Source organism: Staurois parvus, unplaced genomic scaffold, assembly GCF_062004578.1.
Source record: "Staurois parvus isolate SC_StPar_1 unplaced genomic scaffold, SC_StPar_1.0 ptg000496l, whole genome shotgun sequence".
NCBI classification, from domain to species: Eukaryota; Metazoa; Chordata; class Amphibia; order Anura; family Ranidae; genus Staurois; species Staurois parvus.
Genome location: NW_028318292.1, coordinates 902957 through 925676, shown reverse-complemented (window position 1 = coordinate 925676; position 22720 = coordinate 902957). Strand labels below are relative to the sequence as shown.

At 47.9% G+C, this 22720-nt stretch overlaps 1 protein-coding gene across 2 annotated transcripts in view; it reads left to right on the top strand.

The window, feature by feature from the left end:
* The window catches only part of FANCD2 (FA complementation group D2), a 70870-nt gene extending 48401 nt beyond the window's left edge, over positions 1-22469 (top strand). Inside the window, exons 29-44 of one of the 2 annotated variants that reach the window (XM_089689761.1) lie at positions 3140-3280; positions 6965-7075; positions 7535-7663; positions 10133-10251; positions 10392-10502; positions 10585-10712; positions 10800-10899; positions 13206-13325; positions 14552-14645; positions 14731-14802; positions 15832-15870; positions 15956-16030; positions 18383-18457; positions 18586-18732; positions 18817-18912; positions 21976-22469. In XM_089689761.1, coding sequence (XP_089545887.1) covers positions 3140-3280; positions 6965-7075; positions 7535-7663; positions 10133-10251; positions 10392-10502; positions 10585-10712; positions 10800-10899; positions 13206-13325; positions 14552-14645; positions 14731-14802; positions 15832-15870; positions 15956-16030; positions 18383-18457; positions 18586-18732; positions 18817-18912; positions 21976-22017 — 1599 coding nt within the window. In that variant the 3' untranslated portion in view covers positions 22018-22469. Of the gene's footprint in view, positions 1-3139; positions 3281-6964; positions 7076-7534; positions 7664-10132; positions 10252-10391; positions 10503-10584; positions 10713-10799; positions 10900-13205; positions 13326-14551; positions 14646-14730; positions 14803-15831; positions 15871-15955; positions 16031-18382; positions 18458-18585; positions 18733-18816; positions 18913-21972 lie in introns of both variants that reach the window. The other variant, XM_089689760.1, reaches the window with a different exon arrangement.
* The last annotated feature ends 251 nt before the right edge of the window (positions 22470-22720 follow it).

The window sequence follows — 22720 nt, the reverse complement described above, 5'->3', positions numbered from 1 at the left end:
TATATCCGCTCTCCCCGGACCCCGCATTCACTATATCTGCTCTCCCCGGACCCTGCATTCACTATATCCGCTCTCCCCGGACCCCGCATTCACTATATCCGCTCTCCCCGGACCCTGCATTCACTATATCCGCTCTCCCCGGACCCTGCATTCACTATATCCGCTCTCCCCGAACCCTCGATGCACTATATCCGCTCTCCCCGGACCCCGCATTTACTATATCGGGTCTCCCCGGACCCTGCATTCACTATATCCGCTCTCCCCGGACCCCGCATTCACTATATCCGCTCTCCCCGGACCCCGCATTCACTATATCTGGTCTCCCCGGACCCTGCATTCACTATATTCGCTCTCCCCGGACCCTGCATTCACTATATCTGCTCTCCCCGGACCCCGCATTCACTATATCCGCTCTCCCCGTGTTCCTGTATTCACTATATCCGCTCTCCCCGGACCCTGCATTCACTATATCCGGTCTCCCACAGTACACAAAACATGGAAATGCAATTATTTTAGTAAATATAAACTGATAAATACCTTTTCTGATCAGCAGTATATAGCAAACTTGTGGCTTCTATCAGTGTTCAACCAAGAACTAGCTATAGCTTGTAGGAGGAGTTTTCTTTCTGCTCTAGGAGGATGCAAAACCCCTGACCTCTGTCTGACCAGTGCTGATGGGCCCTGTGCTGAGCACATGCACTCGCCCAAGAAAAAAAAAAACTTCTCTAGCAATACACACTAAACTGAGCATGTGCAAAATGCCTACGGTTCAGTCTGTCTTATCAGGAGATAAGAGGTGGTCGCTTGAAAAAGGGGAGGAACAGAGAAGACCGGATCAAAGGGCCTTTTTTTTACACAATGCAGAGGATTAACCCCTTAGGTTCCACAGTGAGTATAACAAGCATGCTTTACTGCATCTACAGACTGATTGTACTGTGGTGGGTTTAGTAAAGCAGTGTGCTTACAATGAAGCACAAACACCTCCCCCCCCCCCCCATAGTAAAACATTCCCAGCACACAGTTAACCCTTTGATCGCCCCACATGTTAACCACTTCCTGCCTAGTGCCATTAGTACAGTGTCAGTGCTTTTGATTAGCACTGATCACTGTATTGGTGTCACTGGGATTTTTTTTAGTAAAGACATGGAGCAGAATACATTTTGGCCAAAATTTATGATGAAATTTGAGTTTTTTTAATTTTTTTTACTGGACATCTTTAACCACTTGCTGTCCGGCTGCTGTATATAAACAGCCGGACGGTGGCAGTCCAAGGGCGGGTTGCCGTTCATAAACGCGCCCGCCATGTTTGACTGGGAGCTTGCAGCGCCGCAATCGGACACAGTGAGGTCCCGATCATGTGATCAGCGATTGGCCAATCAGTGATCACATGCAGAGTAGAAAGCAAGATGTCACTTCTGACATCATTGCTTACTACTTGTGAAATCTATGAATGATCACAGAGGTCACATGGTACAGGGCTATTCACAACAGCCTTGTACCATGTGACAAGCTGTGACCAATCACAGCTCACACAGTATTTCTCAATGGCTACAAGAATGCAGCCAGAGAGGAGAAATGATTGCTTTTATAGCCTTCATGGGTGTAAAAGCAATCGGTGTAAAAAAAAAATCTTCATCACCCCCCACAAGTAGTACAGTGTCACCATGGTGACACTGTATTGCTAGGGTGACAGTATGTAAAAAAATACCCCATAAATAATAATATAAAAATGTAAAAAAAAATTTAAAAAAATTATAATTTTTGGTTATAAACAAACTAATTTGGGTTGTTATTTTTTTTTTACTAAAAAGATAACGGAATAAATTTTGGGCAAGATTTATGATGAAATATTATTTATTTGCAAATTTTTATAAGAAAAAACACTTTTTTTTCAACATTTTTATTCATTTATATAGCAAAAAAAATAAAAATCCCAGTGGTGAATAAATACCACCAAATTAAAGTTTTATCTGTCTCAAAAAAATGCAAAAAAATTAATATGGGTACAGTGTTGCATGACCGCGCAATTGTCATTCAAAGTGTGATAGCGCTGAAAGCTGAAAATTGGCCTGGACAGGAAGGGGGGGGGAGGTGGAAAGTGTCCGGACTAGAAGGGGGGGAAAGTGTCCGGACTGGAAGGGGAGGAAAGCGTCCGGACTGGAAGGGGGTGAAAGTGTCCGGACTGGAAGGGGGGGAAAGCGTCCGGACTGGAAGGGGGGGAAAGCGTCCGGACTGGAAGGGGGGGAAAGCGTCCGGACTGGAAGGGGGGGAAAGCGTCCGGACTGGAAGGGGGTGAAAGCGTCCGGACTGGAAGGGGGTGAAAGCGTCCGGACTGGAAGGGGGTGAAAGTGTCCGGACTGGAAGGGGGTGAAAGTGTCCGGACTGGAAGGGGGGGAAAGTGTCCGGACTGGAAGGGGGGTGAAAGTGTCCGGACTGGAAGTGGTTAATAGCAAAAAGCCAAAAATATTGTTTTTTTTTCTCTCAAATTTGTCGGTCTTGTTTTTTTTAATAGCACAAAAAATAAAAAACACACAGGCGATCAAGTGCCACCAAAAGAAATCTCTATTTGTGGGGGAAAAAAAGCACATACATTTAGTTAAGGTGCAGCGTTGCATGACCACGCAATTGTTAGTTAAAGTAATGCAGCGCAGTAATGCAAAAAATGTCCTGGTCAGGAAAGGGGGGAAATCCTCAGCAGGGCGAGTGGTTAAAGCAAACTCCAGCAGACATAAGAGCTCAGGCTGGGGGAGAGGCACCAGTGAGTTGTGCTAGCAAGGATCATACTGATAGGACTAGAGAGCAGAGTGACGGAGAAGAGCCCCACCAATCTGCTGCTTCTCTTATTACTGTCCATACACAGACGGAGGTGGGACAATACCTGTAAGGTCCACATGGCTTCACCCCGTACAAGGAGCTTTTTGGAAAGTATTTGTTGAAGCTGTTTCCATTCAGCTGGAGTTTGGAAATGCTAAACACGGATCTTAACGGGAGAGCGGATTGTCCCGTATATTTGTATGTTGTAGCTTTGTTTGTATAGCTTGTGTATGTCCTGCCTTTGTGTCATTCTGCAGAACGTTAATGTTAATGAGGCAATAATCCGTAACGGCTCCACGTATAATAAATGTGTGTTTTCTACAAGGAACCTGAAGAGATTGGTAAACCTTCCGTCGACCTGAGCAGCTTCCGTCCGTTCTTCCGAGAGCTGGATCTGGAGGTCTTCACTGTTCTCCATAGCGGCCTGCTAACTCGCTCTCTCCTAGACTCTGAAATGTGCACTAAGGTAGGGAGGCACTGCTACTGAACAATATTATTTATTTCAGGTACTTGTATAGCGCCGTCAATGTACACAGCGCTTTACATATATATTGTACATTCACATCAGTCCCCAACCCTCAAGGGGCGTACAGTCTAAGGTCCCCAACCCTCAAGGGGCGTACAATCTAAGGTCCCTAACCCTCAAGGGGCGTACAATCTAAGGTCCCCAACCCTCAAGGGGCGTACAATCTAAGGTCCCCAACCCTCAAGGGGCGTACAATCTGAGGTCCTTAACCCTCAAGGGGTGTACAATCTAAGGTCCCTAACCCTCAAGGGGCATACAATCTAAGGTCCTTAACCCTCAAGGGGCGTACAATCTAAGGTCCCCAACCCTCAAGGGGCGTACAATCTAAGGTCCCTAACCCTCAAGGGGCGTACAATCTAAGGTCCCCAACCCTCAAGGGGCGTACAATCTGAGGTCCTTAACCCTCAAGGGGCATACAATCTAAGGTCCCTAACCCTCAAGGGGCATACAATCTAAGGTCCCTAACCCTCAAGGGGTGTACAATCTAAGGTCCCTAACCCTCAAGAGGCGTACAATCTGAGGTCCCTAACCCTCAAGGGGCGTACAATCTAAGGTCCCTAACCCTCAAGGGGCGTACAATCTGAGGTCCCTAACCCTCAAGGGGCGTACAATCTGAGGTCCCTAACCCTCAAGGGGCGTACAATCTAAGGTCCCTAACCCTCAAGGGGCGTACAGTCTAAGGTCCCCAACCCTCAAGGGGCGTACAATCTAAGGTCCCTAACCCTCAAGGGGCGTACAATCTAAGGTCCCTAACCCTCAAGGGGTGTACAATCTAAGGTCCCTAACCCTCAAGGGGCGTACAATCTAATGTCCCTAACTCCCATTGATACATACACATACTAGGGACAATTTCGACAGGATCCAATTCACCTACCAGCATGTCTTTGGGGTGTGGGAGGAAATCTGAAGCCCACGCAGGCACAGGGAGAACATGCAAACTCCAGGCAGGTGGTGCCGTGATTGGGATTCGAACTGACAACCGTAGTACTGCCAGGCGGAAGTGTTAACGATTTAGTCACTGTGCTGCCCAATATAGGATAAAAGTGACAAGTTCTCTTTATGGCCTGCTTGTTCTGCTGCTAATACAGAGTGAGCAAAGTGACAGGTTCACTTTAACCACTTCCCGTCTGGCCCATGTATATAAACGGTTGAACAGGAGCATTGCAGGAGCGGGTGACCGTTTATAAGCATCCTCCACACTTCCCTGCCCGTGCGCACTCCCTAGGAGCGGAACACCGATCACTGTACGGGACCTCTGTAGGCAGGTAAGAGCAGGTAAGTATGAACCTATTTGTTTTTTTGTAAATGGGAATTTACAATCACTTCTTTAACCACTTGCTGTCCGGCCGCTGTATATAAACGGCCGAACGGTGGCAGTCCAGGGGCAGGTTGCCGTTCATAATTGGCGCCCACCATTTTGGATTGTGCACGCTCCCTGGGAGCGTGCAGCACCGCCCACTATGTCCTCCGGAGACAGCGGCACACCGATCACTGTATGGGACCTCTGTGTGAGGTCCCAATCATGTGATCACTGATTGGCCAATCAGTGATCACATGAATAGTAGGAAGCAAGATGTCACTTCTGACATCATTGCTTACTACGTGTGAAATCTGTGACTGATCACAGAGGTCACATGGTACAGGGCTATTCACTACAGCCTTGTACCATGTGACAAGCTGTGACCAATCACAGCTCACACAGTGTTTCTCAATGGCTGCAAGAATGCAGCCAGAGAGAAGGAGTGATGATTGCTTTTACAGCCTTTATGGGTGTAAAAGCAATCAGTGTAAAAAAAAAAAATCTTCATCACCCCCCACAAGTAGTACAGTGTCACCATGTTGACACTGTATTGCTAGGGTGACAGTATGTAAAAAAAAAACGTAAATAAAATAAAAATGTTTTTAAAAAATTATAATTTTTGGTTATAAACTAATTTGGGTTTTTTTTTTTTTTTTTGTGCTAAAAAGATAGCTGAATACATTTTGGCCAAGATTTATGAAGAAAGGTTATTTGCAAAATTTTATAAGAAATACACTTTTTTTTTTTCAAAATGTTTGGACTTTTTCATTTATATAGCAAAAAAAATAAAAATCCCAGTGGTGAATAAATACCACCAAAATAAAGTTTTATCTGTCTCAAAAAAATGCTAAAAAATTCATATGGGTACAGTGTTGCATGACTGTGCAATTGTCATTCAAAGTGTGATAGCGCTGAAAGCTGAAAATTGCCCTGGACGGGAAGGGGGTAAAAGTGTTCAGACTGGAAGGGGTTGAAAGTGTTCGGACTGGAAGGGGTTAAATGAATGAGCTTCCTTTATGTATTTCGTTGGTCTGAAGTCAGCCTGAGGCCTACAGCTGCTATGCTGAGTGTTGCAAGTGGCTTATGGCAGGGCTAGGCTTTCCCAGAGAAACTTGGATGATATTTGTATGTTAGAGCACCCTGGGATTTGAGGGATGCTGGGTGTTGAATAGGACAAAAGAATCAGGGCTAAGTAGGAAGGTTAGGGTGTGTAGGATCGGGGCTCCATTAGGAGGTGAGGGTGGTAGGATCAGAGCTTCAGTAGAAGGTGAGGGTGTGTAGGATCAGGGCTCCATCAGGAGGTGAGGGTGGTAGGATCAGAGCTCCAGTAGAAGGTGACAGTGGAAGGATTGGGGCTTTGTACAAGGTGAGAGGGAAAGAGTCAGGGCAAAGTATGAAGGTGAGGGTGTGTAGGGTCAGGGCTCCATTAGGAGGTGACGGTGGAAGGATCATGGCTTTGTACAAGCTGAGAGGGAAAGAATCAGGGCTAAATAGGAAGATGAGGGTGTCTGGGATCAGGGCTGCATTAGGAGGTGACGGTGGAAGGATCAGAGCTCCAGTAGAAAGTGAGGGTGGTAGGATCAGGACTCCAGTAGAAGATGAGGGTGGTAGGATGAGGGCTCCAGTAGAAGGTGAGGTTGGTAGGATCAGAGCTCCAGTAGAAGGTGAGGTTGGTAGGATCAGAGCTCCAGTAGAAGGTGAGGGTGGTAGGATCAGAGCTCCAGTAGAAGGTGAGGGTGGTAGGATCAGAGCTCCAGTAGAAGGTGAGGGTGGTAGGATGAGGGCTCCAGTAGAAGGTGAGGTTGGTAGGATCAGAGCTCCAGTAGAAGGTGAGGTTGGTAGGATCAGAGCTCCAGTAGAAGGTGAGGGTGGTAGGATCAGAGCTCCAGTTGAGGGTGGTAGGATCAGAGCTCCAGTAGAAGGTGAGGGTGGAAGGATCAGAGCTCCAGTAGAAGGTGGCAGTGGAAGGATCAGGGCTTTGTACACGGTGAGAGTGAAAGAATCAGGGCGAAGTAGGAAGGGCAACTTTACCACGAACACACTTTAATTTCTTACTTTTCTGTTTGATGATTAAAAATGAACTTCCTGTTTCTAGATGGGAAAAACAGAACTTTTGCACATCCTCTATGTCAGTATAGTGCCTGAGGTCTTTTATCTGTCATCGTATGGGCATTGTACACTCCTGAAATGCTGATGTGTCCCTTTCAGTTTACCCTATGAACACAGAGGATACTTTGACTGATGGATGTGTAATGGTCAGAATGAGTGATGTGGTGCATTGTGTAGGTGGTTCATGTTCATGACTATGAAGTGTTTATTGACAGGCCACAGAAGTGGTGCAACTGGGACCAGCTGAGCTTGTATTCCTGCTGGAGGACCTTTCCCGCAAAATGCAGCATGCCCTCATGGCTGCAAAGAGATCACCACTGATGAAGGTAGGGAATGGCTCCTAAATAGTTAAACATTCTGCCGCAGGATGGGTGTGTAAACCATACACTGCAAATTTGCTCAAGGGGAAAGTGATGGCTTCATTGTGTTCAGAGGGCTCTCTAGGGTCTTGTGTGCCCTCACCACGTTCCTGGATGGACTGCAGATTTTATCCATCACAAGCTGCATCTGACAATGTTGGTTCTTGACCTCATGGCCTTCATCATGAATGGTTGCTCCACCTGGAAGATGGAAGTGTACCCTGTACATATAACAGGTGCACTTGAAGGGTTCTAGGATAAAGCAAAAAGAGAACATTAAAGTTTTGAAACACAGTAACCTAATTATGTGTTTTACTAAAAGAGTTGTTGTTTAACTGACATTACTGTAGAATTTATGGTAACTGGCCGGTATGAATGTAGGCAACACTGAGCAGAGCTCTTCTTTCAAATCTCCCGTCTACCCAGGTGAAGGGGTCCAGGAACTCGGAGTTCTCTCATCTGCAGCAGAAGACTCCACAGGAAGTGGTAAAATTTGTGGTGCAGCTGCTGAACCCTCTGTGCAACCACATGGAGAACACCCACAACTATTTCCAGGTCAGCAACTACAGCTCATTACCTAATATGTAATGCTGGTATTGAGTGAAACAAGGTTAGTGATATAGCGGGGGGGCTGATTTGTTGATGGCTTTGTAAGTTGTTGTTAGTGTTTTGAATTTAATTAGCTGGGTGAGTGGCAGCCAATGGAGGAATTGGCAGAGAGGGGTGGCAGACACTAAATGGTTGGTAAGGTGGATGAGCTTGGCAGCAGCATTCATGATGGACTGGAGGGGGGATAGTCTATGTAAAGGTCAACCAATGAGGAGGGAGTCGCAGTAGTCGAGGCGAGAGATAACCCGGGAGTGAATTAGGAGTTTTGTGGTGTCATTGGTTAGGAAGCCGTGTCATTGGTTAGGAAGCAGTGTATTTTGGAGATGTTGGCAAGCTTTGGACAGTGATTGGATGTGGGGCCTAGAACCCTGGACGGGTTGATGGTTGTACCATCGATCTTGACAGAGAAGTCAGGGGAAAGGGCACATGGCGGAGTGGAAGTGGTGTGACATCCAGACTGATGCAGTATGTCGGCCAGTAAGTTAGTGATGCATGAAGAGACTAACGGAGTGAGCTGAGGGGTAGAGAGATAGATTTTGAGTGTTATCAGCGTAGAAATGATATTGAAAGCCAAGGGAGGCTATCAGCTGACCCAGGGAAGAGGTGTAGATCGAGAATAGGAAAGGTCCAAGAACAGAACCTTGGGGGACCCTGATGGAGAAAGGGAGAGGAGGAAGTAGAATTGTGAGTGACACTGAAGGTGTGGTAGGATAGGCAGGATGAGAACCAACAAAAAGAGTACAGTCATGGAGACCAAAGGAGTAAAGTTTTTTGAGGAGGAAGAGGTGGTCAACTGTATCAAAGGCAGTCAAAAGGTCCAGAAGTTGGGAGTACGGAATAGTGGCCACTGCTTTTAGCTGTTAGTAAATTGTTTGTGAGTTTTAGGAGAGCAGTTTCTGTGGAGGGTTGAGGGTGAAATCCAGACTTAAGGGGATCAAGAAGGTTATTCTTAAAGCCCAAAAGTGGAAGCTTGTTTGGCTCCTCCCCCACTCCACTGCCATATTTGGCATCTTTGGGGGGGGGGTACCTGGTTTTGACACGGCGAAGTGAGCCGAAAGCTCGGCCCCCCTCCTTCCTCCTGCAGTCTCCTGGGAACTTTCACAGGTCCCAGAAGACTGCTGGACCAATCAGGAGGTGCAGCGCGAATCGCGCATGCGCAGTGGGCACCAGGCTGTGAAGCTGCAAGCTGTCACAGCCTGGTGCCCACAGTTGAGATGCCAGCGCCATGGAGGAGAGAAGGGATGGACCGGATGAATACATCGCTGGACCCCGTGACAGGTAAGTGTGTGTTTATTAAAAGTCAGCAGCTACAGTTTTTATAGCTGCTGACTTTTAATAAACACAAAAATGGCTGGAACTCCACTTTTGATGAGGTGGTTACTCAGTTGGTTGTGTACCAGGCATTCAAGAAGTTTGGAAGAAAAGGGAAGCAAGGAGGTGGGGCGTAGGTTAAGATTGGAGGTGGGGTGTAGGTTGTTAAGATTGGAGGTGGGGCGTAGGTTGTTAAGATTGGAGGTGGGGCGTAGGTTGTTAAGATTGGAGGTGGGGCGTAGGTTGTTAAGATTGGAGGTGGGGTGTAGGTTGTTAAGATTGGAGGTGGGGCGTAGGTTGTTAAGATTGGAGGTGGGGCGTAGGTTGTTAAGATCGGAGGTGGGGCGTAGGTTGTTAAGATCGGAGGTGGGGCGTAGGTTGTTAAGATCGGAGGTGGGGCGTAGGTTGTTAAGATCGGAGGTGGGGCGTAGGTTGTTAAGATCGGAGGTGGGGCGTAGGTTGTTAAGATCGGAGGTGGGGCGTAGGTTGTTAAGATCGGAGGTGGGGCGTAGGTTGTTAAGATCGGAGGTGGGGCGTAGGTTGTTAAGATCGGAGGTGGGGCGTGCTGGTCATGAGTGCCCGGAGTACTCTGTATTGACCTGATCAGTATACAGTGGGAGCGGCATGCTGGTCATGAGTGCCCGGAGTACTCTGTATTGACCTGATCAGTATACAGTGGGAGCGGCATGCTGGTCATGAGTGCCCGGAGTACTCTGTATTGATCTGATCAGTATACAGTGGGAGCGGCATGCTGGTCATGAGTGCCCGGAGTACTCTGTATTGACCTGATCAGTATACAGTGGGAGCGGCATGCTGGTCATGAGTGCCCGGAGTCCTCTGTATTGATCTGATCAGTATACAGTGGGAACGGCATGCTGGTCATGAGTGCCCGGAGTCCTCTGTATTGATCTGATCAGTATACAGTGGGAACGGCATGCTGGTCATGAGTGCCCGGAGTCCTCTGTATTGACCTGATCAGTATACAGTGGGAGCGGCATGCTGGTCATGAGTGCCCGCAGTACTCTGTATTGACCTGATTAGACTGATGCCAGTGTTGGGTATGTGGTGTGCTAAGCACAGTGTCCTCCTTCCTCTCAAATTCAGACTCTGCTGACAGAGAAGAATGGCGTAGTGGATGCCCTGGGGATAGACCTGAAGGAACATCACTACATGTCCTCCTGCTACCAGCTGCTGCTTCAGGTGTTCCATGCGCTCTTTGCCTGGTTCGTCACCTCTCCACTATACATATCACATATAGTACTGTCTATGAATGGTGATGTGGCATTGGTCACTGAACCATGGACCTCTGTGTATACAAGGCTGCACATGTGGCCGGTTAATGCAATGACTCTGTTTTATTAAGGGCTGGATTCTCTCAGCTTGAGAACCGCTCTGTGCTGAAGGCAGCACTGGGTATCCTGGTGGGAAGGCTGAAGGAGAAGGACTCAGAGCTGACGATAGAAGAGCTGGTCAGGTAAGAAGATCCTAATACACTGTGTGACTGACAGATCTACGGCTTCCCAGAATTCATTGCTCTCCTCCACTTTTACCCCCAGCCACAGTTTCAGCTACCTGCAGAACCTTTGCAGCAGTGTCCCGAGCATCCGCAGCGCCCTGTGCCTTACACAGCTACTGATCAGCCTGGCACAGAAGACTGATGCCCTTCCGTATCACAGCAAGATAGGTATAATGTCCACAACCTGACATCTCAGCTATACTGCCTGATCTGTTGCGCATGTGTGTAACCCTGTGTGATCTTTCACCGAAACAGCTTCTATTGTGAAACGTTTCCTGTGCCAGTCCTGGGTACAGCCCAATGGTGAGCGTGAGAAGGGAATACGATTTAATGAGAACCTACAGAGCCTACTGTGGTGAGTGAAGGGAGGAGACATTGTGATTTCCACAGAACATCCTGCATGCTGAAATAATATATAAAGGCTATTGGAGGTAGCAGCCGGGCACTGGTCACTCTGGGGTATGAATATTATTCCCTACGAATAACAATAATACAGCATCATTTTCAGCTAGATGATTTCTTTAAATGTTTAGTAACCACTTGTCAACCAGTAGTTGAACTTTTACTGCTGTCCGGCGGCACTGTTGTTCCCCCACAACGTACCCGTACGTCACTGGGAGACTTCCTATGACGTACCTGGTGATGGAGGCCAATGGAGAGAGGGCTTCCCTTGCGGCTAAGTTTCCAGACTCCCCTGAGAGTGGGATAGGAGGAGTCAGGCCCAAAATTGCACAGGTCACCTGTAGGAGTGCTGGTTGGTGGTCCACTCAGAAGCACAGCTGGTGCACGGAGATAGGTCTGCAGACAGGAGGCTCCTGTACGTGGTATGTAAGCCCTTCAGGGATTTAGATGTTTACTGGGTAGTCAGTTCAAGCCAAGGTCAGGTACCAGGTGGGAATCAGAGCAGACGTAGTCAGATGGGATAGCCGAGGTCATACACAGAGGAGCGAGAGAGAAAGTATCCGTAAGCCAAGCCAAGGTCAGATCAGGGGTAAGGCAGAGTAGACAGATCCAAGAGCAAGCCGAGTCAGTAACAGGAAATCACAGGTCAGAATCACAGGGAACAGGGCACGCGGAGCTAGAGATCATCCAGCAACTTGAAATCATCCAGCAACTTGAAGTGATGAGCCTCCTTATAAAGGCCGTCTGGCACCAAACTGAGGCTGATGTGTACTTCTGCGGCCATGCAGAGTACTGGCAGAAATGCCAGATCTTCCAGAACTTCTGCGGACAGGACCTTGACAATTCTGAGTGTTTACAGGCGCTCGCACCCCCTGCTGCTCGTGCTGTGGTTGGACAGAGCATGAGTTTGTCAGCAGTATCACAGCCAATGATTTTGTCTGTGAACCTGTTGGCAGCTGTGGCCAATCACAGCACAGAGATCAGTGTGTTAGTAAACACAGATCTGGCTGGTGGTTCTTCCTGATCTCGCTTACTGTTCAGAGCTGAGATCAGGGAGAAAAGCCAGCCAGCATGTGAGTAAAATCAGCACACATACACATGTTAGGCACACAGTTAACCCCTTGATTGCCCTCCTTATCACCCCTGTCATCCAGCCAGTGTCTTTAGTACAGTGACAGTGTACAGTATTATCACTGATCACTGTATTAGCGTCAGAGTCAGTGTCCCTCCCAGCCAGTGCCAGTCCCTGATTGCCTGCCACACTATCACAATCCCACTATAAGCCACTGATCACTGCCATTATTATTATAGCATCTGTCCGGATCAGTATCCTGGCCATGTATAGGTACAGTTGATCCAGGGAATATCCGATTTGCCTCTCGGGGGATCAGGAAGGAATTTTTTTCCCAGCAGTAGCAAATTGGATCGTGCTTTGCTGGGTTTTTTTTTTGCCTTCCTCTGGATCAACTGTGCGTATAGGATTATAACTTTTTTTTTTTCTTTGGTTGAACTGGATGGACTTTTGTCTTTTTTCAGCCAGACTAACTATGTACCTATGGACATAACTATACTAGCGTCTCCAATAATTTAGTGTCCCCAAAAACGCAGCATTAACAGGATCAGCCCCGATCACTGACAGAACTTGTGCGGTGTCAGTATAATTTATCTGATCGTTTATCTTTCATTTTTCTGATTGTAAAAATATTGGGGGGGGGGGCGGGGTTCAAAATCTTCAAAACCCAGTGGTGATCAACTACCACCAAGAGAAAGCTCTATTTGTCTGAAAAAAATTATATAAATTCCATTTGGGTAAAGTGTTGCATGACCGCGCAATTGCCAGTTAAAGTTGGGCAGTGTGGAATAGGAAAAAATGCCCTGGTCATGTAGGGGATAAAACCTTCCGGAGGTCAAGCGGTAAAGGACAGAGCGGTGATCCAATAACAGCCCCACCCTTGGCAGGTTGGCCATAAAGTAAAGGCAGAAAAGCTCCTACCCTTTTGGGTTATGCAACACGTCACCCACAGGAGGACAAGTCACAATGCTCTGATTCCAGGACCAAACCTTTCCTCCAGACCAGACCTTGTCCTTCCTGGGCCTGTGAATCATCCACCGGTTGTGTCCATCCTGGGGGGGGGGTGCTTATATCAGACGTCTGCTGTGTCCCCCAATGGATTAACTTGAAGAAGAATTTTACGGTGAGTAAAAAAAAAAATCTTCTTTTATGGGTCTAAGCTGTAAATGATCTGTCCTATCTTCCAGGATATACCTGCAGTACACAGATGTCCTTAAAGCCGTGGAAGACATCTGCAGTGTTGGCGTGTCAGAGTTGACGAACACCACGAAAGATGGACATTCCTCCACCTATCCAACCCTAAACAGGTGATGTATCAGGATCTGGCAGCTCGTGCTCTTGTCACATGGCACAGTGTTGTCCAATGGTTCATACTTTAACCACTTCAAGTCTGGACACTTTCACCCCCTTCCTGTCCAGACACTTTCCCCCCCTTCCAGTCCGGACACTTTCCCCCCCTTCCTGTCTGGACACTTTCCCCCCCTTCCTGTCTGGACACTTTCACCCCCCTTCCAGTCCGGACACTTTCCCCCCCTTCCTGTCTGGACACTTTCCTCCCCTTCCTGTCCGGACACTTTCCTCCCCTTCCTGTCCGGACACTTTCACCCCCCTTCCAGTCCGGACACTTTCCCCCCCTTCCTGTCCGGACACTTTCCTCCCCTTCCTGTCCGGAGACTTTCCCCCCCTTCCTGTCCGGAGACTTTCACCCCCTTCCTGTCCGGACACTTTCCTCCCCTTCCTGTCCGGAGACTTTCCCCCCCTTCCTGTCCGGACACTTTCACCCCCCTTCCTGTCCGGACACTTTCACCCCCCTTCCAGTCCGGACACTTTCCCCCCCTTCCTGTCCGACACTTTCGCCCCCCTTCCAGTCGGGACACTTTCGCCCCCTTCCAGTCGGGACACTTTCGCCCCCTTCCAGTCGGGACACTTTCCCCCCCTTCCAGTCGGGACACTTTCCCCCCCTTCCAGTCGGGACACTTTCGCCCCCTTCCAGTCGGGACACTTTCACGAACCTCTTCTTCTTGGGTCCCCCATCGGCGCTCCTGGCTCTTCCTCTTTTGCGAGTGCCCCCAAAGCAAGCCACTTGCTTTTGGGGCACACGTGGGCTCGCTCCAAAGCCACGTGGCCTGCGCCTATAGACGCAGAGAACACGGTTCGTAACCGCCGCCTGCTCCCTCATCATTGGCTTTGATTGACAGCACGAGGAGCCAATGGTTCCCACTGCCTCAGCAAACCCAGTGAGACCAGGAAATGAGCGGAGAAAGCCGCTGCATATGGGCACAATGTTGGATCAAGTGAGGGCTCAGCTAAGTACATGCGGGGGGGCGGGGGGTTACTACTACTTAAACATTTTTTATCGTAATGCAAGTAATGTATTAAGGTATAAAATGTTTAGGCTTTATAACCACTTTAATGTTCTGGTCACATGACACAGCGTGGTTTGTCTTGTCTATGGAGTGATTGTGGCGTTTTATACCGCTTCATACCGGAACTGTGCTCATCCCGCTCATCTTGTCCATTTCTCTTCTTGCAGACAAACCTTTGTGGTGTATTTCCGAGTCTTGATGGACAAGCTAGAAAAGTATGTGAGGAATATTCCAGTTGGAAAAAAGTCGGACAGCCTGCAGGTGTGTGTAGATCTCTGCTTTGTGTGCAGATCATGTACTTCCATGTCTCATCCCATCTCGGGGGGGGTTGTTGTATTTCTTCCAGGTTCAGGCTGAACGTCTTCTACAGTGGAGCTTGGCAGTCCGCAATTTCCACATCCTGGTCAACCTGATCAAGGTGAGGTACACGTACCGCGCATGTCGCACACGGATGAGGACCCGTGGGGTGACATGTTCAGTGCGCACAACACACAGACCAGGCCCAGGGGTTTTAGGTACAATGCATGCAACACACAGATGGGGTCCAGGGGTACATGCACAGTGCGTGCAACACGCAGATGATGTCCAGGGATACATGCACAGTGCGTGCAACACACAGATGAGGTCCAGGGGTACATGCATAGTGCGTGCAACACACAGATGAGGTCCAGGGGTACATGCATAGTGCGTGCAACACACAGATGAGGTCCAGGGGTACATGCATAGTGCGTGCACAACACAGATGATGCCCAGGGGTACATGCATAGTGCATGCAACACACAGATGAGGTCCAGGGGTACATGCATAGTGCGTGCACAACACAGATGAGGTCCAGGGGTACATGCATAGTGCGTGCACAACACAGATGAGGTCCAGGGGTACATGCATAGTGCGTGCACAACACAGATGAGGTCCAGGGGTTTCATGTACAGTTCACACAACACACAGACCAGGCCAAGGGGTTTCATGCACAATGCATGTAACACATGGACGAGGCCCAGGCTGTACAGTGCATGCAACACACAGATGAGGTCCAGGGGTTTTATGTACAATGCACACAACACACAGACAAGGGGGGTTATTACTAAAGCTGAAGAGTGCAAAATCAGGCTCGCTGCTGCATACAAACCAATCAGCATCCAACCTCAGCTTGTTCAATTAAGCTTTGCCAATAAAACCTGGAAGCTGATTGGCTTCTATGCAGCAGCGAGCCTGATTTTGCACTCTCCAGCGTTCGTAAATAAACCCCTCTGTGTATGTGACACCGAGACCAGGGCTACATGTTTCATGTATGGTGCATGTCACATAGAGACCAGGCAGACGGTTGCACATGTGGTATGCTGTGTATAACACACAAACACTGTATAGATACGTGTCTTCTCCAATCCTCTGTATTGCTGAGTGTCCCTTCCACTCATCCATCTCCTGTCACTATTGTGTTCCGTAGGTGTTTGACACACGGCCAATGTTAAGCATTTGTCTAAAGGTAAGTGGGATCGCTTGTCCCTTCTCCTTCATGTACTAACAATGAGGTGATATGATGACCTTCTTCACCTCTGTTTTGTCTGCAGTATGGGCGCCTCTTTGTGGAGACATTTCTTAAAGTGGGTATGCCTCTCCTGGACTGCGGCTTCAAGAAGCACAAGGTGAGATGGAAGACAGCGCACTGTTCTCTGACATTGTTAGAAAATACCCATAATCCTCCAGCGTGCTTCCACCATTCTCGTACCTCAGTGAAAATCCATCTCTGTGCTCCTCCCTTTCTCAGGTCTTACCCATAATCCATCTGTGTGCTCCCTCCTTTTTCAGGTCTCACCCATAATCCATCTGTGTGCTCCCTCCTTTTTCAGGTCTCACCCATAATCCATCTGTGTGCTCCCTCCTTTCTCAGGTCTTACCCATAATCCATCTGTGTGCTCTCGCCTTTCACATTTCTCACCCATATTCCATCTGTGTGCACCCGCCCTTCACATTTCTCACCCATAATCCATCTTGAGGCAGCACTATTCCACTGCTTTTCCTACTCCTGGCGTACACTGCGATTTCTCTGGTCTCTGATTGCTCTTCACTGCTTTCCTACAGTGACTTTGTTACTTCTGACCACCTGAAATCCTCATCAGCTCTTGCTGCCCATGTTTGTGTATATTAAGGCCTTGCCTCACTTTGGGTCTAATTGCAATAAACACTGTGTGGACACATCGTAAAGTATCTTCATTAAGAGACAGACGATGGTTTCACCCTCACCCACCAGTGTTTCAGGGGGAATTTTTCCTTTATCCTTTGAAGGAACGGCTGCAATTTAGAACCTGAGACTCATTTTGTGCCTAGGTCCTCTTTATTGGAGTCTCTTACAATTCTGTTGAAAAGGTCAAGGCCTCGCTCATATTTGCAGGGACCTCCCTTGTCTGTTGTTTGTGCCCAGGTGCTGCGACAACCCGCCTGCAGAGGCCCTTGGCTGCTCAGGTGCCATCTCCAGTTGAGTCTGCCTCTGATCCTTAAAACCAAACTAAGCCCGAGCCTCTACATTCGCTACTTTGGTTCACCAGGACAGGCAAATTCCACTTTATCAAGAAAGCCTTCTCTGAGTTTGTGTTCTGACAGGACCTCCATGTGACGTCTCTTGAGTGCTACAGGACCTTCTCCTCTGCGACAGTTTGGGAACTCTCCTTTCGATGGTGGTTCTTGGTCTCCTCATCTGAGACATGAATGTATAGCACCTATGTGCTCCTCCTTTTCTGCTTGGCAGGAAGCACATATTGATGGATGGCCCTATGTTCTCCTGGGATAATCCGTGAGTAGTTTGGGCTATGTTCCATCTGCAAGTACCCCCCGTGGGGGATAGCACAGTTCTGAAAAACTCCATGGCACCTGATCACCAGGAGCTGGGTCCTTCATTAATAACTATTCTGCAGCCTCTTGAGAACACTAATTCTGTTTCCTTCCTTCTTCCTGCTCCCAATAAACCCAGTGCTGCTAGTAAGGGGTCTGAAATTACTGCCCCTCATACCTCAACGGAGTTGAGGACCCTTTAGGGCTGGTTCTATGGTTTATCCATTGAAATTATATGTTGTGAGGCCTTTCACAACTTGCTGTCGCTTTACAAGAATGGCTGCATGGCTAGGAAGCCCTTTCCTCATTATGGGACCTCTTGCCCTGCTTTTAGGATTAATAGTACCTTCTCTTCTTGGACCTTCTCTTCGCGTTACTCCTCCTCCTACTCCTTCCTTCTTTCTCCTCCTCCCCTCCTCTTCCTGCTCCTCCTCCTTTCGCCTCCTCTTTCTTTCTCCTCCTCCTCCTCTTTCTATCCTTGACCTTAAAGGTTGTTGGTTTGTTTACACCCTTTTGAATAGTGTGTTTCCACCTGTTTTCTTGGTGAATTGCTGGTCTGTTTTCTAGACTCATTGGTAGGGGCCTGTTGCTCTTTCAGTCAGGAATTTTCCCTTGGCCATTGTTTCTCTGGCCTGCTCTGGAACGCCAGGTAGACCTTCTCTCCTCCCCTTAGTGGTGGAAGTTACTCCACTTTGCAAGGAGCTTCTCATCTGCCCTTGATTTGAGAGTTGGTTCCTTCAGCAACCTTTGACATGCGGATGGTCCCCAAATCTTTTTACCGGACTATTGGCTGTACGGCCCCTCCTTCCTAAAAGGCATGGAGTCTGTAGGCCCTCTCCCAACTAACAAGCATGGAGTGGCTATTTCCCAACCCCGAATGTTGGATTGCTCTTGAACATTCTGACTGTAATAGAATTTCTGTGTCCCTCAATGGTCTTACTGTAAAATCTACTTGAAGTCCATCGGACACATATCTCACTTATTTGTGTTTTCTATGTCTATATCTCTTTCTCACAAAACTGAGGCATTCTGGGTGGAGGAGGTGTTATACAGGGGCTGGCTTGCTTTTTTTCAGTTTGCCAGTTTCCCAGCCTCCTGTATGTGGTAGTAAAACCACAAGAAACAGGATTTTGCAGTAAGTACAAAACTTCTATTATTGTATCTTACAGGATGATGCACAAAACATGCTGAAAATCTTGCAGCTCTGCACCCGGCAGCTTCACCACATGTGTGGTCACTCCAAGGTACGTGTTCTGTCTTGTCTTCCCGTCTGTGAAATTCTGCCAGGTGCCGTTCTGCACCATTTGGTCCCGGTACTGGCCGAAGCCTCCATGGTCTGGTGTGTTAGCTGGACTTTATCCCTCCTCCTCAGATCCACCAGGATGCCGGGCTCACCACACACGTCCCTCTCTTAAAGAAGACCTTGGAAATGTTTGTGTACAGAGTGAAGGCCATGTTGACGCTGAACAATTGTCAAGAGGCCTTCTGGCTGGGAAACCTGAAGAACAGAGACCTCCAGGTGAGAGCTGGGAGGTACTGCAATCAGTACCAGCCACCCTTTATTTATCTGCTATTCACTACCAAGGGGCTTCTCTGTATTTAGGGTGAAGAGATCTTATCACAAACCGCACAGGAAAGCGAAACGGAGGAGGAGCAGCAAGAATCACAGCTTCCTGCAGAGGAACAGGAGGCTGAAGAGGTACAGACTCCATGGTTGTTAGGAGGGAGGGGCCTACAGACTCCATTCTTGTTAGGAGGAAGGGGGCCTGCAGGCTCCATGCTTGTTAGGAGAGAGGGGGCCTACAGGCTCCATGCTTGTTAGGAGGGAGGGGGCCTACAGACTTCATTCTTGTTAGGAGAGAGGGGGCCTACAGACTCCATGCTTGTGTGGAGGGAGGGGGCCTACAGACTCCATGCCTTTTAGGAGGGAGGGGCCCTACAGACTCCATGCTTGCTAGAGGGAGGGAGGTGGTCTGTAGATTTCATGCTGCTTAGGAGCGACGGGACCTACAGACTTCATGTTGGTTAGGAGGGAAGGGGCCTACAGACTCCATGCTGGTTGTGAGGGAGAGGGCCCACAGACTCCATGATTGTTAGAAGGGAGGGGGACTACATACTCCATGCCTTTTAGAAGGGAGGGGCTCTACAAACTCCATGCTTGCTAGAAGGAGGAAGGTGGTCTGTAGAATCCATGCTGCTTAGGAGGGACGGGACCTACAGACTCCATGATTGTTAGAAGGGAGGGTGCCTACAGACTCCATGCTTCGTAGGAGGGAGGGGGCCTACAGACTCCATGCTTGCTAGAGGGAGGGAGGTGATCTGTAGACACCATGGGGTTTATTTACTAAAGCTGGAGAGTCCAAAATCAGACTCCCTTCTGCATAGAAACCAATCAGCTTCTAACCTCAGCTTGTTCAATGAAGCTTTGGCAATGAAACCTGGAAGCTGATTGGTTTCTATGCAGAAGGGAGTCTGATTTTGGACTCTCCAGCTTTAGTAAATAAACCCCCATGCTTCATAGGAGGGAGGGGGCTTACAGGCTTCATGTTTATTAGAAGGAGGGAGGTGGTCTGTAGACTCCATGCTTATTGGGGCGGGGGTTTAGCTTCAGACTTCATGCTTGTTAAGGCAGAGGGGGATTTGGGGACTCCATGCTTTTTAGGGGGAGGGGGATCTGCAGGCTCCCTGCTTGTTTGGGGGAGGGTACTCTGCCGACTCCATGCTTTTTAGAGGGAGGGAAGCATTATAGTGGAAGGATATGGGAAAGTTGTGTTTATAAAGTGTCACAGTAGAGGGGTACATGAGGGGTATGTATGATTCATCGTAGGTGGAGGAGAATGGGTTAGTGGCTTATATTAGATCACTAGACTCTGCGCTTAGGGATGGTATCACAATTGCTGGACTACATCCGCTAAGCACCTCCTGCTGTCCACATGGACAATACTACCAATATATTATACTTTAAACCTGGTGCTGCACTATAAAGTGCTAACCATATATTCATTCAATCACGTGTTATCAAATTCAAAACATATGCAATCGTGTGCAACCACAAATATACAATAAAAGTGCTAATCGTATGCAATACTGCAAAAATACACTATAATAAAGTGCTAAAAACGTGCTGTCATATCAATGTGCAATATTATAAAGTGCATTGACAATGAAATGCATTAAATAAGTCCATCCGTTAACCACTTCCAGTCCGGACGCTTTCCCCCCCTTCCAGTCCGGACGCTTTCCCCCCCTTCCAGTCCGGACGCTTTCCCCCCCTTCCAGTCCGGACGCTTTCCCCCCCTTCCAGTCCGGACGCTTTCCCCCCCTTCCAGTCCGGACGCTTTCCCCCCCTTCCAGTCCGGACGCTTTCCCCCCTTCCAGTCCGGACGCTTTCCCCCCCTTCCAGTCCGGACACTTTCACCCCCTTTCAGCGCTATCACACTTTGAATGACAATTGCGCGGTCATGCAACACTGTACCCATATTAATGTTTTAGCATTTTTTTGAGACATAACACTTTATTTTGGTGGTATTTATTCACCACTGGGATTTTTATTTTTTTTGCTATATAAATGAAAAAGTCAAAAACTTTTGAAAAAAGTGTTTTTCTTATAAAATTTTGCAAATAAATAATATTTCATCATAAATCTTGGCCAAAATTTATTCATTTATCTTTTTAGTAAAAAAAAAAATAACTCATATTAGTTTATAACCAAAAATTATCATTTTTAAACATTTTTTTTTTTTACATTTTTATATATATATTTTTTTATTTATTTATTTATTTTTTTACATACTGTCACCCTAACAGTACAGTGTCACCATGGTGACACTGTACTACTTGTGGGGGGTGATGAAGATTTTTTTTTTTACACTGATTGCTTTTACACCCATAAAGGCTGTAAAAGCAATCAGTTCTCCTCTCTGACTGCATTCCTGCAGCCATTGAGAAATACTGTGTGAGTTGTGATTGGTCACAGTTTGTCACATGGTACAAGGCTGTTGTGAATAGCCCTGTACCATGTGACCTCTGTGATCATTCACAGATTTCACACATAGTAAGCAATGATGACAGAAGTGACATCTAGCTTACTACTCTGCATGTGATCACTGATTGGCCAATCAGTGATCACATGATCGGGACCTCACACAGAGGTCCTGTACGACGATCGGTGTTCCACTGTGTCCGGAGGACACAGTGGGCACCGGATCACGGTGCTGCGTGCTCCCAGGAAGCGTGCACATGCAGGGGGCAGGGAGGCCGTTTATAAATGGCCACCCGCCCCTGCACTGCCACCGTCCAGCCGTTTATATACAACGGCCGGTCGGGAGGTGGTTAATGTCACTTTAAGCTTAGATGGGTCACTGGAAGTGACGTGGTGTACGCAGCTCCGCCAAACGCGTTTCGTAAGTTAAGACGTCATCAGGGGATTGATTTGATAACGCATAATTGATTGAAGATATGGTTAGCACTTTATAGCGAAGCACCAGGTTGAAGTACAAATATACTAAAGGTTAAAGTGTAATATATCGGCTTGTATGAAGCAGCCCAGGAGAGGAGTGTGCAGAATTGGTGTGTATGAATGTCGGTGTGGAGGAAATGCGGCTTGTAAGAATCCTTCTATAACATATGAAAACAATATCTGACTGTCAGACGGGCTGGAAGGTGACACATTTATATATCTCCCTTGTGAGTTTGGGATTATTAGAGACTGCAATAAGACCGTCCTGGGAACAACTCCTTAGTGTGTTTTTGTCTGCAGGAGGAGGCGAGCGAGGAGGAGGAAGAGGAGGAGGAGTCAGATTAATGGCCGTCTTTGCCATTCTTGTTGATCTATTTTGTCTATACGGCAGACAGGAAATGCCTTGTCTGTGGAGAAAAGAAATCGTGAGGATATTTCCAGAGCATCGAATAGACTGCGCGTTGTCACCGCAGGGCCAGCCTTAATTACAGCGGCCAATCAGAGACAAGCCGCCGACAGTTTGATGCATTTAAAATGAAGGCATCGGGTGTGAGATGTCTTACTGGAGAACCGGCTGCAAGTTCCTCCCAGCAGCCAATCGGTGCCTTTCTTCCATGTTATAATTTGCCTAGGCAAAAGGAAACAGAGAAGCCCATTGGTTGCTGGGATGGAAATATGGTTAGAGGTCTCCCCTTTACGATGTAAAAGCCACATTTCTGTTCTGTAAGGGGGATTCCCTTGGTTTATGTGTCTGTCATAAATTGCCGAGGGAGAATGTCACCAGCACACCGAGGATCACCAATACGGGTCCAAACGTTTTAATGAACGATCACATAGTTACAGCAAGGCAACGTTTCGGAGTCTCTCAGGACCCCTTGTGACCACATGCCTGATGAAGGAGTCCTGCGAGACTCCAAAACGTTGCCTTGCTGTAACTATGTGATCGTTCATTAAAACGTTTGGACCCGTATTGGTGATCCTCGGTGTGCTGGTGACATTCCCCCTCGCTGATTCTGTTCCGTCCCAGCCGACGGTCGCTGCAGCACCC